This window comes from Megascapheus bottae, chromosome 33 (assembly GCF_031878675.1).
Source record: "Megascapheus bottae isolate mThoBot1 chromosome 33, mThoBot2.hap1, whole genome shotgun sequence".
NCBI lineage: Eukaryota > Metazoa > Chordata > Mammalia > Rodentia > Geomyidae > Megascapheus > Megascapheus bottae.
Genome location: NC_143541.1, coordinates 9,796,339 through 9,813,243, shown reverse-complemented (window position 1 = coordinate 9,813,243; position 16,905 = coordinate 9,796,339). Strand labels below are relative to the sequence as shown.

The 16,905-nt window shown below is 46.3% G+C and overlaps 1 protein-coding gene across 1 annotated transcript in view; it reads right to left on the bottom strand.

The window, feature by feature from the left end:
- The window catches only part of Rab7a (RAB7A, member RAS oncogene family), a 31,540-nt gene that overhangs the window by 733 nt on the left and 13,902 nt on the right, over positions 1-16,905 (bottom strand). The window contains exons 2-5 of the mRNA XM_090323759.1: positions 9,831-9,891; positions 5,458-5,584; positions 2,476-2,694; positions 1,390-1,518 (exon numbers count right to left, since the gene is read on the bottom strand). Of these exons, the coding sequence (XP_090179885.1) occupies positions 1,390-1,518; positions 2,476-2,694; positions 5,458-5,584; positions 9,831-9,883 (528 nt within the window). The 5' untranslated portion in view covers positions 9,884-9,891. The remainder of the gene's footprint in view (positions 1-1,389; positions 1,519-2,475; positions 2,695-5,457; positions 5,585-9,830; positions 9,892-16,905) is intronic.

Sequence of the window (16,905 nt, the reverse complement as noted above, 5' to 3'; positions counted from 1 at the left end):
GGGCCTGAGCACTGTCCTTGGACTTTCTCAAGGCTAGAGCTCTACCACTTGAGCCTCAGCACCACTTCCAGCCTTTTCTATGTATGTGGTACCAAGGAATCGAACCCGGGTCTTCCTGCATGCTAGGCAAGCACTCTACCACTAGGCCAAACTCCCGGCCCATAATCTGGATTCTTGACTGCTCTCAAAAGCCAGGCCAACCTGGGACAGGGTTCCCATAAGGTCCTGGCTGCAGCTTTGTGTCCTGCCCTCTGAGTTCCAAAGTCTCCCGTGTGCTTTCAGGAACTGGACTGGCAGTTGTGGTCTTCCCTTTTCACTTCAAGACTCAGGAGGGGTTTGTCTTCTGAATGCTCAGGAGCAGAGCTGTGCTGATGACTTCCCTTGCAGACCTCCCACAGGTAGGGCTTGGCCATGGGGAGCAGAGCTGCTGTTCTGGGTGTGGCAGTATCGTGTGCCAGCTGTTGCTCACAGCCTTGGAGACAAATAGAGACTGTATCTATTCATTTAAAGCTCTCTAGGGCTGAGGTGAAGGCCATTGATAGGGCAATTTGCTGAAAGACGCTGGGTTCCACCCTAGCACCATGGCTACAACAAAAAATGTTCTCCTGAAAATATCATTGTCGGAGCATGGCCTAGTGGTAGAGTGCTCACCTGGCATGCACAAAGCCCTGGGTGCAATTCCCAGGTACCACATACACAAAAAAGCCAGAAGTGGCAGAGTGGTTCAAGTGGCAGAGGGCCAGCCTAGAGCAAAAAGTGTTCAAGGATAGTGCCCTGAGCTCATGGCCCAGAACTGGCAAAAGAAAGAAGAAGAAAATATTATTGTCAAACCAGGCACTGGTGGCTCACGTCTGCAATCCTAGATACTCAGAAGGCTGAGATCTGGACCAGGAGTTTGGCCTAGTGGTAGGTTTGATTCCTGGGTATCATATACATAAGTGATAGAGTGGTAACCTTGAGAAAGCCCAAGGACAGTGCCCAGGCCCTGAGTTCAAGCCCTAGGACCGGTAAACACACATAGACCCCCTAGGTCTAATGACTAAAAGAATTAGTACTTGAATTTACGTGTTATCTCCTCTTTAAATAGAAGCAGCAGCAATTTGGTAAAGGGCTCCCTAATCTACTGGCATGAAAAGGAAGTAAAAACAAGCCCAGGCCTTAACGATAGATGGCCTTCGCCCACATTCTCACTACACTGAGTGTTTAGATGATTCACATGACTTTAGGAAGCACATGCCTCTGACTCCCCAGATAAACTCAGGGCTTCCCCACTGCCCACAAGAAGCTGCTAGGAAGATCACAGGCAAGCCCAGTAGGGTTGGGTCAGTGCCAGGCCATCACCACCAGGGGGCGCCAGGCGGTAGCGAGCTGTGTAAACTGGAGACCTACCTGTTTAAGAGCATTCCTTGCGATTGTCTGGAACGCCTGCTCCACATTGATGGCCTCCTTGGCACTCGTCTCGAAATAGGGAATGTTGTTTTTGCTGTAGCACCAGGCCTGTGCCCTCTTTGTAGCCACCTGCAAGAGGAAGCAGGACACGTGCACTAACACAAGCAGGGTCAGCAGGCAGGTAAACAGGCAATAGCAGACCTGGGAATGGGGGGGGGGGGTTAACCACAGAGAGCTGCCAAGACGGATGTGCTTGCTGGCTGTGCGGGTCACAGATGGCCCCAAATTCAAAGCTGGGGCAGCCCGTGCTGCTGATCTCAGCTGTGCTCACATGTGGTTTGTGAAAGGAATAAAAGCCAGGCCAAGGAGGCACCGGTAGCTCACACCTGTCATCCTAGCTATGCAGCAGGAGGATGTGTTCTGAGGACCAGGGTTCAAAGCCATCCTAAGCAGGTAAGAGTTTCAGTCCTTGAGACTCTTACTTCCCCATTCAGCCATGAAAAAGCAAGAAATGGAGCTGTGGCTCAAACGAGAGAGCATCTGGCTTGAGCAGAAAAACTCAGGGATAGTGCCTAGACCGTGAGTTCATGAGCTCAAGCCCAGGACTGGTACCCCACCCCCCCCCAAAAAAAAACCAGTCCAGGAAGAACAACAGTGTCTCTTGAATACATCTGCCGGCTTGGTGGTGGGTATCTCACAACTTCCATCCCATGCCAGCCCATTTCAGCCAAGAGACAAAATCTTCGAAAGGAGAAAACTAAGGGATTGATGGTCAGAAATAAACAGCCATAATTAGTAAAAGAATTTGTTTCCAATATTGTTTGAAAACAAAAGCAATTTTATTCAAAATCCATAGCAACCTTCTATATACCACTGAGTGAAAATCAAACTTTCCTTCAGGGCACAAAAGGCTCAAAGAGCAGCAACACTGCTCATGTGGGGAAGCTCGGGGAGTGAAACAGCTTTGCCAGACCCTCCAAGGACCAGCCTGTGTTCTGGAAGGAGGGACTCTATCACCAAGAACCTTTCAGAACCCCCAAAGAATTGGAGTTGTCTGTGACAACTCCCATCACCTCTGGCACTTACTTGTCTGTTTTCGAGGTCAATCTTATTTCCCAGCACAACAAAGGGGAAGTTTTCAGGATCTCGGGGACTGGCCTGGATGAGAAACTCATCTCTCCAGCTGTCAAGGGTCTTAAATGTGTTAGGGGCAGTCACATCAAACACCAGAACACAGCAGTCTGCACCTCTATAAAAGGCCACACCAAGAGATTGGAACCGCTCCTGACCAGCTGTGTCCCAGATCTGCAAGAGATAAAAATCATTTGGAAAAATTTAAAAAAAAATTGCAGGAGACGCTAGTGGCTCAAAGTGATAGAGCCCTAGCCTTGAGATGAAGAGCTCGGGGGCAGCGCCCAGGCCCAGAGTTCAAGCTACCACTGACACCCCTATCCCACCCCCCAAAACCAACAACAACAAAATGAACAAACAGCATTGGCAGCTCAGGAGACGCTCAGCAACGGGGGATTGCTGGGGAAGGCCTATGACGTGAGCAGGCTAGACTAAGGGGCACCTGCAAAGCAAGTAATTTCAGAATTCAGGAAGCAGATTTACGCAGTGCAGCAGCAGCACCCTAAACAAGCCTAACAATTAAATGCAGGTGTGTGTCTTGGAATGACATGGAGTCTAATCTCTACAGTGTTAGAAAGGTTGGTTGGTTTGTTTTCCAGTCCTGGGGCTTAAGGCTAGGCTCTACCCTTGAGCCACAGCACCACTTCTGGCTTTTTCTGTATATGTGGCCAAATTCCCAGCCCTATCCTGGGAATTTTTGAGGAGAAGTAGTTTGTTTCTGAGACACAGCTTTGCTTAGGTTGGCCTGAAACTTGGGATCTTCCTGCCTCAGCTTTCCCAATTCTAAGAGTAGGTATGACCATCATACCCAGCCTTTCTGGGGGACATAGAAATAAAACAAGGTACTGGGGTTTCGGTGGCTCACGCCTGTAATCCTAGCTACTCAGGCTGAGATCTGAGGATTGCAATTCAAAGGCAGCCTAGCAGAAAAGTCCATGAGACTCTTATCTTCAACTAATGGCCAGAAAACCAGAAGTGGCACTGCAGTTCGAACACTAGCCTTGAGCAAAAAGAGCTCAAGGGTTGGGCCGGGAGTGTGGCTTAATGGTAGAGTGCCAGCCCAGCATGCACGAAGCTCTGGGTTTGATTCCTCAGTACCACATACATAGGAAAAAAAAATTACATGTATTATTATTATATAGACTTTTATGGGACAGTTTTCTGTTTCGGGATAATGCTAGAGAGTGAACTCAGAGTTTTACACATGCTAAATACATATTCTGTCATGAGATATGTTCCTAGGCCCAATGTGAAAAATAGCATACCAACAAAAACAAAAACACCAAGGTGGGCATTATGGCTGAAGTTGTAACCCTAGCTAGCTGGCAAGCGGAAGTGGAGCCTTCTAGTTCAAGGCCAGGTGAGAAGGAATTTTAAACTCCACCTTAAGCAATGGCCAGGTGCAATGGTGCCTGCCTGTTTTCCCACTTAACAGGCAGCACAAGGCCTCGCTGTAGACAAACAGGAGGACTGTACCACAGGCCAATCTAGAAAGTAAAGCTGCTCAGTCACCACCTCACAGACAAGGGATGCAAGCCTGGTGCTGGTGGCTCATGACTATAAATCCTAGCCACTCAAGAGGCTGAGAACTGAGGATCATGGTTCAAAACCAGCCTGGGCAGGAAAGTATAGGACACTCTTATTTCTAATTACCAAAATCTGGAAAAAGGAGCCATGGCTCAAATGGCAAAGATCATGGACAGCAAACAGGTCCTGAGTTCAGACCCCATGACCAACATACACACGTGTACACACATGTACACACACACACAGGTACATACAAGAAAGAGAGAATGAGAGATGGGCTGAGTGTGTTGCCTAGTGGTAGAGTGCTTGCCTAGCATGCATGAAGCCCTAGGTTCGATTTCTTGTTACCACATACACAGAAAAAGCTGGAGGTGGCATAGCTCAAGTGGCAGAGTGTTAGCTTTGCACAAAAGTATCCAAGGACACTGCCCAGGCCCTGAGTTCAAGCCCCGGGACTAGGAGAGGGAGAGAGACAGACAGACAGACAAAAACAGAGAGAAGGGGAAAGGGAGGGAAGGGGGACTTGGCTTAAATGGTAGAGTGCTTGTCTAGTATGAGTGCTTATCTGACATGCTTGATGCCCTGGGTTTAATTCCCTGTACCATGGGAGGAAAAGAGAAAAAGGAAGCCTCCTTACACTGCAATTTCACAAAATTTTAATATTATTTCTCCTGGCTTTATTTAGGGCTGGGGATATCACCACTAGTGGAATGTGTTTAGCACGCACGAGGCCGTGGATTCCATCCCAACACACATACAGAATCTAATTTAAACTGTGTCTTCACTTAAAAGAATGGGGAAATGGAGTGAGGACAGCAACAGAACAGTGAGGTTGACTGGGACATAGTGTATACAGGAGTAAAAACGACACAGTAAAAGAAGTAATGTACCCTGGGCTGGGAGTTGGGCCTAGTGGTAGAGTGCTTGCCCAGCATGCATGAAGACTGGGGTTCGATTCCTTGGTACCACATACATAGAAAAAGCCAGAAATGGTGCTGTGGCTCAAGCGGCAGAGTGCTAGCCTTGAGAAAAAAGTCCGAGGACAGTGCTCAGGCCCTGAGTTCAGTCCTCATGACTGGCAAAAAAAAAAAAAGGAAGGGAGGGAGACGTACCCACTACCTGATGAATGTAACTATAACCCCTCCATACATCACTCTAACAATAAAAATACCCACCCCCCAAAAAGAAAAAGGCGTATTAAAACCCTCCTTGTACATGTTATGTATGCTAATAAAAACAGAAACAAGAAAACTAAATCTGGGTGTCCTGAACTACATATGGTAATTCCATCTGTAGTACCCATGAAAGTAATAGTAAAGTCTGAGCAACAGAGGGAAAACGCCAGGCACGTTCAGGTTATGTGTAGACAGGCTAATAAGGCATGGCCAGCACAGGTTTAGAGTGGCCTACCTGCATGGTAACTAGTCTGTCATCCACCATCACCTCCTTGGTCAGAAAGTCTGCTCCTATTGTGGCTTTGTACTGGTTACTGAACTTCTTGTTCACATATTGGTTCATGAGTGATGTCTTCCCGACACTGAAATGGAGAAGGTACACAGTTTAAGTCAAATAGGGAACCAACTCTGAAGCGAGGTGCCCTCAGCTCATGCCTATAATCCTACTTAGAGACTGAGATCTGAGGATCAAGATTAAAAGCCAGTCCAGGCACTAAAATGCCCCTGAAACTCTTTATCTCCAATTATTCACCAGAAAACCAGAAGTGGAGCTGTGGCTGAAAACCTCAGGGACAGCACCCATGCCCAAAGTACAAGTCTCACAGCCAACCAAAAACAATTAAAAAGAAACCCCAAAACACCTGGAAATGGCATTATGGCTCAAAGTGGTAGAGCACTAGTCTTGAGTAAAAGAACTCAGAGCTCAAGATCAGTGCTCAGGCCCGAGTTCAAGCCCAACAACTAACCAAAAATAAAACAGACTGATATCTGCAGCTGTAGAAGAAAATCTGCTCATCCCAAGAAGTAGGAATGTCCATCACAGGAGGGAGAACTCAGACTCACCGTCTCGTGTTGGGAGCTTATGCGTAAGGGGAGAGCTCAGTAACAGAGTAACTGCTTAGCACACTCCCAAGCACTGTAAAACAAATTTAAAAAAAAAAAACAGGGCACAGATGCCAGAACAGTGGCTCACACCTGTAATCCTAGCTTCTCAGGAAGATGAGATCTGAGGTTCACAAATCAAAGCCAGTCCTGGGCCCCAAAGTCCATGAGGGCTTGAAACATCCTACTTCTGGCCTGGGTGCTGGCCCTAAACTCTTCAGCACAAGGCTACCACCCTACCTCTTGAGTCACAGCCCCACTTCCCATTTTCTAGTTATTAATCGGAGATAAGAGGTCCCCTGGAATTCAAGAGTTGCCCAGAGTTCAAGATACATGACCCACAAAAAAGGGGGGGAAGCACAGATGTGTATCAAATGTTGAATAACTGTTTATAAGTTTTAATAAAGGCAATTCATAAGACAATAGTATCTTTTTTTTTTGGGGGGGGGGTCAGTCGTGGGATTTGAACTCTGGTCCTAGGCATTGTCCCTGAGCTCTTCAGCTCAAGGCTACAGCCCTACCTCTTGAACCACAACGCCACTTCTGGCTTTCTGGTGGTTAATTGAAGGTAAGAGTCTCTCAGTCTTTAGTGCCCAGGCTGGCTTTGAACCTCAGTCCTCAGATCTCCGCCTCCTGGGTAGCTAGGATTACAGGCCTGAGCCACTGTGCCCAACATTATCATTCTTTTCCCACTCAAAAGTGCACAGTAATAAGAGCTATCAAAAAAAATAAAAAATCACTGCAATTTTGAGTGTTTCTCCACTTTGTGGCCATTATTCAGTTTAATGAAGAAATATAAGAGGAAGCCAATTGGGAGCCTGGAGTGTGGCCTTGTGGCAGAGTGCTTGTTTAACATGAAGGAAGCTCTGGGTTCAATTCCTTTATACACATATACAGAAAATGCCAGAAGTGGGACCGGGAGTTTGGCCTACTGGTAGAGTGCTTGCCTAACATGTACGAAGACCCGGGTTCGATTCCTTGGTACCACATACATAGAAAAAGCTGGAAGTGGTGTTGTGGCTCAAGTGGCAGAGCTCTAGCCTTGAGAAAAGCCCAAGGACAGTGCTCAGGCCCTAAGTTCAAGACCCACAAATAGCCCCCCCCCCAAAAAAAAAGCCAGAAGTGGTGCTGTGGGGGCAGGTCAAGTGGTAGAACACTAGTCTTGAGAATGCCCAAGCACAGTGTGCAGGCCTCAGGTTCAAGCCTCAGTACTGGCAAAAAAAAGAGGAAGCCATTGGCTTTGAGCACAAACACATGCCATACCAGCTGCCATGCTGCTTCATGTTTAAAAACCCAGCACAGAGAAAATAACAGTCATGTAATCAAACCACAATCTATTTCACAGCACGCTCTTTTAAGCCAGGCACGATAGGGACACCTGTAATTGCAGCCATCAGGAGGATGAGGCAGAAGGCTGTTTTTTTTCAGGGCCAGTGTCGGCTACTGATCAGGATTTGGTCTTTACAAAAAAGAAAGGCAGGAATGTGGCCTAGTGATAAGAGTGCTTGCCTAGCATGTATGAAGCCCTGGGCTCAATTCCTCAGCACCACATACACAGAAGCATGAAGTGGCTCTGTGACTCAAGTGGTGGAACACTAGACTAGCCTTGAGTAAAAAGAAACTCAGGGAGGAGAATACAGGAGGTAAAGACGGGTAAGAAAGGACGGACTGAAGCACTCTTACCAAAGAAATTATTCAGTAACATCAAGTGTGCGTGTGTGTTGGTAGGGTGAGGATGGAGATAATAAGTCTTCTTCATACCACCAGTACCACCACAACCACCACTGAACTACCAGGGGAAATGTTTCATATGTAATGGACCAAGGTCCTGGTGGTTCATTTGAGGCCAATACAGGAGCCAAAGAAATCTCTGTCACTCCTGCTAACGGCAGAGGCTTGACAAATGCTGATTTAGTAAAGCTTCCTCAGACAATTTAAATTAACTGAATCAAGGCAAAAGAAAAAAAAAATCATGGGAGGGGATGGGGAAAGACAAAAAGAGATGCCTTTTTGGAGACAGGGTTTCTATTGTGAATCCTAGCCTGGATTCAAGTAACTCTCCTGTCTCCACTTCTTGCTACCATTCCTGGCTTATTTTATTCATTTTTTGCCAGTCCTGGGGCTTGAGCTCAGGGTGTGAGCACTGTTCTTGAGCTTTCTCAAGGCTAGAGCTCTACCACTTGAGCCACAGCACCACTTCTGGCTTTTTTCTATGTATGTGATACCAAGGAATTGAACACAGGTCTTTGTGTATGCTAGGGCAAACTACCTCTAGGCCAAACTCCTGGTCCCTTATTATTTTTTTAAGTTGGTTGTGCAGCTTGAACTCTAAGCCTGGGTGCTGTTTCCAAGCTCTTCAGCTCAAGGCTAGTGCCCTATTACTTTGAGCCACAGTGCCACTTCTGGTGGTTAATTGGAGGTAAGAGTCTAATGGACCACTGGTGGCTCACACCTGTAATCCTAGCTATACAGGAGGCTGAGATCTGAGGATGGCAGTTCAAAGCTAGCCTGGACACTAAAGAATTGTGAGACTCTTATCTACAATTAACCACTAGAAAACAGGAAGTGGGACTGTGGCTCAAGGCACAGGGTGGTAGCATTGAGCTGAAGAGCTCAGGGACAGCCCAGAATCCAAGTCCACAACTGACCAAAAAAAAAAAGTCTTACAGACCTTTGTTTCCAGACTGGCTTTGAGTCACAATTCTCAGATCTCAACCTCTTGAGTAGCTAGGATTACAGGCATGAGCCACCAGCACCCAGCCTTATTATTTTTAAAATAGCTACACCTCATGGGAATCAAATCCACTGTGTGTCAAGTGCAACATAAACTCTGGAAAGGCTATGAGACAGTATTGAAGAGCTGCTAGTTAATCACCTGGTTAATGACAGATCTAGAATCAGAACTGTCTCCTCTCCCAGAATCTTCCATATACAGGCCTTCATGGGGCTTAGCAGGAGGAGGGTAAAAAGTGTGCATGTAAAAGTGGGCAGGGGGCCGAGGATTTGGTCTAGTGTTAGAGTGCTTGTCTAGCATGCATGAAGACCCAGATTTGATTCCTGGGTACCACATACATAGAAAAAAAGCTGGAGATGCGTGCAGTGGCTCAAGCCCATAATCGTAGCTATTCAGGAGGCTGAGATGTGAGGATCAAGGTTCAAAGCCACCCCGCCAACACAAAACCAGAGAATCTTATCTCCAATTAATCTCTAGAAAATGGGAAGTGGGGCTGTGGCTCAAGGGTAGAGTGGTAACCTTGAGCTGAAGAGCTCAGGGACAGCGCTCAGGCCAGAGTTCAAGCCCCATGACCCTCGCTGCCCCCCTCCCTCCAAAAAAGCTAAAAGTGGTGCTGAGGCTCAAGTGGTAGAGCTCGAGCCTTGATAAAGTCCAAGGGCAGTGCTTAGGCCCTGAGCTCAAGCCCAGGACTGGAAAAAAAAGACAAAAGAAAGTGGGCAGGATGCCAGATGCAACAGGATTCCTTAGTCTGGTCAGCTTGAAGAAAAAAAGACTCATGAAAATAACCGTCATTAGTCAGGTTCAAACAGTCAACCCTCATACTTCAAAGAACGTAAGTTACATATTAAAGGAGAACATTCACATTTCAGCTATAACCCAAACAGCAAAGAGAGGAAAGGCCCAGAGCAGGACATGTGAGTATCAGCTGGCTCAGATGGTGCAGACAATGCTCCAAGCCAATGTGACAGCTCAAATTCATGAGAAACACTTACCCTGAATCTCCCAAGATGATAACCTTCAGCAACACTTTCTTCCTAGAGGTCATCCTTCAATCTGAGGCAGAAAGGAGAAAACAGTGAGCAGATGGAGGCACCAGAGGTGGAATACCCTTTGCCATCGCCATTCTAGGCAGCCCAGGGGCAGGGTCCTGAGCCTTCTAATGAGGTCCTGCAAGAACTCAGAAGATCTGGCTCAAGTGGTAGAGTGCTGGCCTTGAGCAAAAGAAGCTCAGGGACACCACCCAAGCCCAGAACTCAAGTCCCAGGACAAGGCAAATAAACAAATAAATACATAAATATTTTTAAAAAATCTCTTAGATCCGTCTGCTTAGACTGGTTTTACTCCATAATCCTGAGATCTCGGTCTCCTGAATAGCCAGGATTACAGGTGTGAACTACCAGTGCCTGGGACAGGTTGCTGTTAATTTGTGCACTAAATACAGGTGACTAGATAACAGCACAGAGTCTAACAAAAAAGAAGAGCAGCAGGTTACAGATAGGCCAGTCAACTAGGCCACACCCCATTTCCAGATACGGCCTGCCTCTCAGACTCTCTCAAGACCTGTCCAGTAGGGAGTCACCAAGCCCAAGGGAAGTCCTAGTGGCCCACTGGTGTGTACAGCCCCAAGCACTCAGATGGGATTCCCCAGTCAGGGCACTGGATCAGAAACGACATCTGCCTTTATTTAGCTCCCAAGTTAAAAGTGCTCATGCACCTACGCCTTCATTTTCAAATGGTTTATAGCTGATAGAGTGAGTTAGTAGAACTGTGCCACTAATGGAAGGAAATCCTATCTAAGAAAGTGCATTTCTTTACAGAGCTGTGTCGTACCATCCTTTGGACCTTCTGCTGGAAAAATAGAATCAAGTCTCAATAATGCCTTTTTAATTGTATCCTCTAGTATTGTAGACGTAGGACAGTACTGTGTCATCCCTCTGTGAATATAAAATACCTTGTACCTGCTTTATGATACATAGTAGTGACTGTGCTTTATCAGAGCTGTTTTTAATGATGTTACTCAAGAATGTTTTCTTTCCAGATGATGATTGAGAAGCTAATAAAAAAAATGGTGCCAGGTACCACAACAGTAACAGAACTTTGCATTTTTCTGGGGTTTTGTTTTTTATCTTTTTCTTTTTATTAACGGAGTGTGCTGGATGTCTAATTTTGTCCAGATGACTGCAGAACCTGGAGAGGCTGTGGCTGCTATCGATGCAAAACATACTGCTATTATTGATCTTTTTACATAAATATAAATATATATATACATATATATAATTTGAATTTTTGGAAACTTCAGCTGTGCTGTCAACTTTGGAAAAAAGTATCCCAGTTTACCGTGTTGAGTTGGCATTGTACAGAAATTAATAGCCATATTGGTCTAGAAACGTTAAACTTTTTTTTCATTTGTACAGGGGTAAACACACTGTTATTAAATATGTAAGGTCTTAGCTATGTGGGTTTGATTACAGAAACTAATAAAGTATTCTCAAAAAAAAAAAAGTGCTCAACCAGGGGGAAGGTACCAACTGTAACCCACAGACATTGCTCAGAAAATAAGGGCAAAGTCAAAATATAAAGAATGCATGACTTTTGCTAATTCATTTTCTTGAAGAATTTCCCCAATTTACATGGCAATCCCTATTGTGGTAATTCAAAAGTATAGAATCCAAATGAAGAAAACAAGACCAAAAAAATTGAATAAACCAAGACATTTTCAAGTAAGAAGCCTTAACATAAAGATGTGAATTCTTCTCCACTTAAAAAATGCCGAGGGGGGATGGGGGCCGGGAGTTTGGCCTAGTGGTAGAGTGCTTGCCTAGCATGCATGAAGACCCAGGTTCAATTCCTCAGTACCCCACATACATAGCAAAAAGCCGGAAGTGGTGCTGAGGCTCAAGTGTTAGAGTGCTAGCCTTGAGAAAGTCCAAGGACAGTGCTCAAGCCCTGAGCTCAAGCCCAGACTGGCAAAAAAAAAAAAAAAAAAAAAAAAAAAAAATGCCGAGGGGGGCTGAAAGCATAGACTAGTGGTAGCATGCTTGCCTAGCATGCACAAAGCCTGGTTTCAACTCCTTGGTACCACATATTCAGAAAAAGCCAGAAGTGGTGCTGTGGCTCAAAACATTAGTCTTGAGCAAAAAGGGTTCAATGACAGTGCCCAGGCCCTGAGTTCAAGCCCTAGGACTAGAAAAAGAAAAATGCCCAGGGGCCAGGAGCGTGGCCTAGTAGTAAAAGGGCTTGCCTGGCATGCACGAAGACCTGGGTTTGATTCCTCAGTACTGTCAGGTCCGCCTGGAAGAAATGACATTTTCCCTAGGCTCTCTCCCTCTGCACCCTGGAAATCCCTGCCCAGCACCTGTAACCCTGGCAAATGGCATGTCTGGGGGCAGTGGGAAGCCTCCCGGTCTGAGATCCGTCCTCTGAGATCACATCCACTTCCACTGTGGCCACATCCCTCCCCCTACAGAATCTCTCACTTCCCTCCTTAAGTTCTTTTGCTCCACCAGACTCCATCTTGGGTGGAAGATCTGCTCTTTCCTCACACAATAAACTCTCTTCTCCTGAACCGCGTGGAGTTTCCTTTCGGCAGACCTTACAAGTACCACATACACAGAAAAGGCCATAAGTGGTACCGTGGCTCAAGTGGTGGAGTGCAGGCTTTGAGAAAGCCCAAGGACAGTGCCCATGCCCGAAATTCAAGCCCCAGGACTGGCCAAAAAAATCCGAGCCAGGCACAGGGACACAGGGGCTCATGCCTGTAATCCTAGCTTCTCAGGAGGCTGAGATCTGGAAATCAAGGCTCAAAGCCAGCCCAGCCTGGGCACAAAAGGATCTGAGACTCTCTTATCGCCAATTAGCCGCTAGAAAACTGAAAGTGGGGCTTGGCTCAAGGGTAGGGTGGTAGCCTTGAGCTGAAGCGCTCAGGGACAGTGCCTGGGCAGAGACCAGGCCCCATGACTCACACACACACAAAAAAATCAGGAATACAGGTGGATGTGGTGAAGCTCTTCCTAGCTTAAAAAGTCCAGGTTGGGTTGGGAATGTGGCTTAGTGGCTTAGTAATTGCGTAGCATGCATGAAGCCCTAATACCACAGAAGGAGAAAAGGCCAGCTGTGACACTGGGGCTCAAGTGGCAAAATGTTAGCTTTGAGAAAGCTGAAGGACAGTGCCCAGGCTCTGAGTTCAAAACCAAAGTTTGGGGGGGGGGAGCTTTGACCAATTTCTATGGTAAATCTATTCCAGATTAAAGTCTTGAAAATCTTCTAGGGCCTATGTCTGATAACCAGTCTTGGGCCAGAGAGTGAACAAGTTTTGTTACTGTACAATTTGAGGGTATAGAAACATTTAGCATATACCTTCTAAAAAGGAAGTCTAGGAGTGGTGGCTCACGCCTGTAATCAAAGCTACTCAGGAGGCTAAGATCTGAGCAGCAAGGTACAGAGCCAGCTGGGGCACAAAAGGGGTACAAAAGGGGAGACTCTTATCTCCAATTAACTTCTAGAAAATAGGAAGTGGGGCTTGGCTCCAGGGTAGGGTGGTAGGCTTGAGCTAAGGAGCTGTGCTCCAGCCCAGAGTTCCAGCCCAGTACTGATTGGCAAAAGGACAAAGGAAAAATGGACAGGGTCTTCTTTCACAGGTAATACATGGAATACCAAAGAAGATGCCTAGATCCTTGTGTGTGTGTCTCTCTTTTTAAATATACTTTTAATTGTAATTAGTGGAAGGGTTACATTGTATTTGCCAGATAGAAGGTGCATTACTTAACAAACATTGCTACCCCTTCTCCTGTTTTTGTCCCCACTTCCCTCCCCTCGCCCCACCCCTCTTCTTGTTCTCCCTCCTTCCCTATCCTATTTCAAATAAACATACATACAATATATCACATAACAAGGTAAGATACTGTAACAATATGAGACAACCAAGGGACAACATAGATCTGTGTCTCTTAAGACCAAGGGGATTTCTTATACCCAAGAACCCTGAAAAAGAGCCAGTGTGCGGGGAAGATTCAACTACTGACGTGCAAATAAGAGTGGTGGTGTGTACGCATCTGCTTCATCTGACTCTGTACATATCTCATGTGTAACCCAGAGGAAGGCAAACATGGTACAAAACACCATGAACTTGGGCATAAGTTCGATTTTTTACTGCAGGAAGCACAGAGACTGTGCTTTTTTGACTCTGTCAAAAGCTGGAGCCTGTCCCTGCACATACGGCCAGAGAGCAGAGACCAGCGATTCTCACCCTGCCAGATTAGTGCATCCTTTGAAGACTATGGGGACCACTGCTTTAAGACTCAAGGGTCTGGTAGGGCTTGCTATCAAGTCTATACCCCATTATCTTCATGCTAGGATTCCCGGGAATTTTCAGGACTGACAAGAATCAGTTCAACCATTCCTCCCCCACCCTAGTACCAGAGTTTGAACTCAGGGGTTTGTACTTGTGCCTCCACATGTAGCACATGTCTGCAATTTTGACATCAGTCAGGTCAGGCTGAGGCAGGATCTAGTCTGAAGCCAGCCTGGAGGAAGTAACAAATTTAAGGCCTAATAAGGCCCTGACTCTGCAAAAAGGTAAAAGGAAAAGAAAGAGCTGTTCGTTCGTTCGTTCTTTCTTTCTTTGGCTAATCATGTGTCTTGAACTCAGGGCCTGGGCACTGTCCTTGAACACTTCTTGCTCAAGGCTTGCGCTCTGCCACTTGATCCCCGTCATCACTTCTGCCATTTTCTCTATCTGTGGTTACAAGGAACGGAACCCAGAGCTTCATGCACACTAAGTGAGCACTCTACCACTAGGATACTATAATCCCAGCCTCGAGAGCTGTACTTTTTACGTTATAGGCAGCTAAGGAAAGCTTGTCTGTAATGGACTGCAGGGTTGTGTCTATCTAGATAGACAAATGCTAACTTGGAAAGCCAACATTCACTAGACACAGTACAGCATAGAAGGGTATGCAACTGGGCACTGGTGGCTCACGCCTACCAGCTTAGCTACTCAGGAGGTTGAGATTTGACAGTGCCCAGGCCCAGAGTTCAAAACCCATGACAAATCCCCCCTCCAAAAAAGTGGGGGGGACCGAAGGTGGAACCTACCTTTGACAAGTTTGCTGTCTGGAAGGTCAGATGACATAATCACAACATGAGCAATACTAGCAGAGCACAGCAAAAGCAGTCGTCAAGACACTTTACTTGTTAACTCCTTAGAAGCTTCACACAAGGTTTTAAAGGTACAAAGGGAAAAGTATGAAGAGAGAATAGCAAGACTATGAGGGTCAGGTCCATAGAGTAGCTGGGTACCAGGGGGAAGCAGACCAGAGATACCTGGAGCTAGAACAGGGCCCATGGGCATGGCTGTACCAAAGCAGGTGGTCTGAGATGGCCCAGAGGTGACCACAACGAGGGAAAAACCATTCTTTAGAATATGCCTCAATCCCTTGCCTCCAGTGACTGTACCCTTCCAGCCCCACCTGCTCACCATCAGGGAGTGCCCAGGCAGTCTGGAAAGTCTAGTCACTATCCAAGTTCCTTAGTGTGCTGGATCGGGATCCCCTATTCCACAAGCAGCAGGCAGTCGACAGGAGATAAAAGCAGGTAGGAGCATATTTCCTTTATCTATCTATGTCCATATGTATCTTTCCTCCTCCTGCTCCTCTTCCTCCACGCTGGTACAGGGCTTGAACTCAAGGCCTCAAGTTCTTGCTTAGTTTTTCCACTTAAGAATCTCTTAGAGCAGGGGCCAGGAGTGGTAGCTCATGCCTGTAATCCTACCTACTCAGGAGGCTGAGATCTGAGGATCAAGATTGGGCACAAAAGGACCTGAGACTCATCTTCAATTAACCTCTAGAAAATGGGAAGTGGGGCTTGGCTCAAGGGTAGGGTGGTAGCCTTGAGCTGAAGAGCTCAGGGACTGCGCCAAGTTCAAGACCCATTACCCCCCCCCCCAAAAAAAAAAGAATCTCTTAGATTTTCATGTAGAGGATGTCTAATAGCATTTTTGGCACTCTATCACTGGAGCCACAGGTCCATTTCCAGCTTTTTGTAGGAAGATACTGGAGATAGTCTCAGACTTTTCCTTTTCAGGCTGGCTTCACACCACCATCTCAGATCTCAGCCTACTGGGTATCTAGGATTACAGGTATGAATCTCCAGTGTCTAGCCAGTATGAGGTTTTTGAACTTAGGGCCTTGCACTTGCTGTGCAGATGCTCTCATCACTTGAGCTGAGGCCCCAAGTCTGAAGTACTCCTTTTATTTTTTGTCAGTCCTTAGCCTTGAACTCAGGGCCTGAGCACTGTCTTTAGGCTTTCTCAAGGCTAGAGATCCACCACTTGAGCCACAACACCACTTCCAGCTATTTTCAATGTTTATGGTACTAAGGAATGGAACCTGGGTTTGGTGCTAGACAAGTACTCTACCACTAGGCCAAACACCAGGCCCTGAAGTACACCTTTTTATTGGGATAGTCTTGCTCATTAGAATGTATACTTTGCTGGTATAAAGTAATCAGACTTAGGATCTGCTTGCTCTTGCTTCCAGAGAGTTATGGTCAGTTCATAATTTTTATTTCAGACTCCCTGGGCCTTGATTTTAAAATCATGAAATCAGAGAGGAATCAAACACAGTATATTCCTGGGCCATCAGCTCTCATGAAAGATCTATTTTCTGCTTCCCATAATCGTCTTGGCTGTCTTGTTAATGAACACCTGGTTCAGGTATTCTATACTGTGGAGCAAAGCAATTCCATAAGCAGACTTTGGCCCAAGTTATTTCAACACGTAGAAATTTCCAATACCAAAGTACTTAGTGTTTAATGACATATCCACTCTACTACACCCCATTTTTAGAAGACAAATTTAAGTAGTCCTGCCAGTCAACCTGTAATCCTACCAACTCAGGGAACATAGCTATAAGACAACCTGAGCAGTAAAGCCCGACCAGGAGGCTCCAATTAACCAGCAAAATGCAACACTGGGGTGTGTGTGTGTGTGTGTGTGTGTGTGTCTCACACTGCAGAGTGCCAGCTATGGGCAAAAAAGCTGAGTAAGAATGCAAGGGTCTGAGTTTAAGC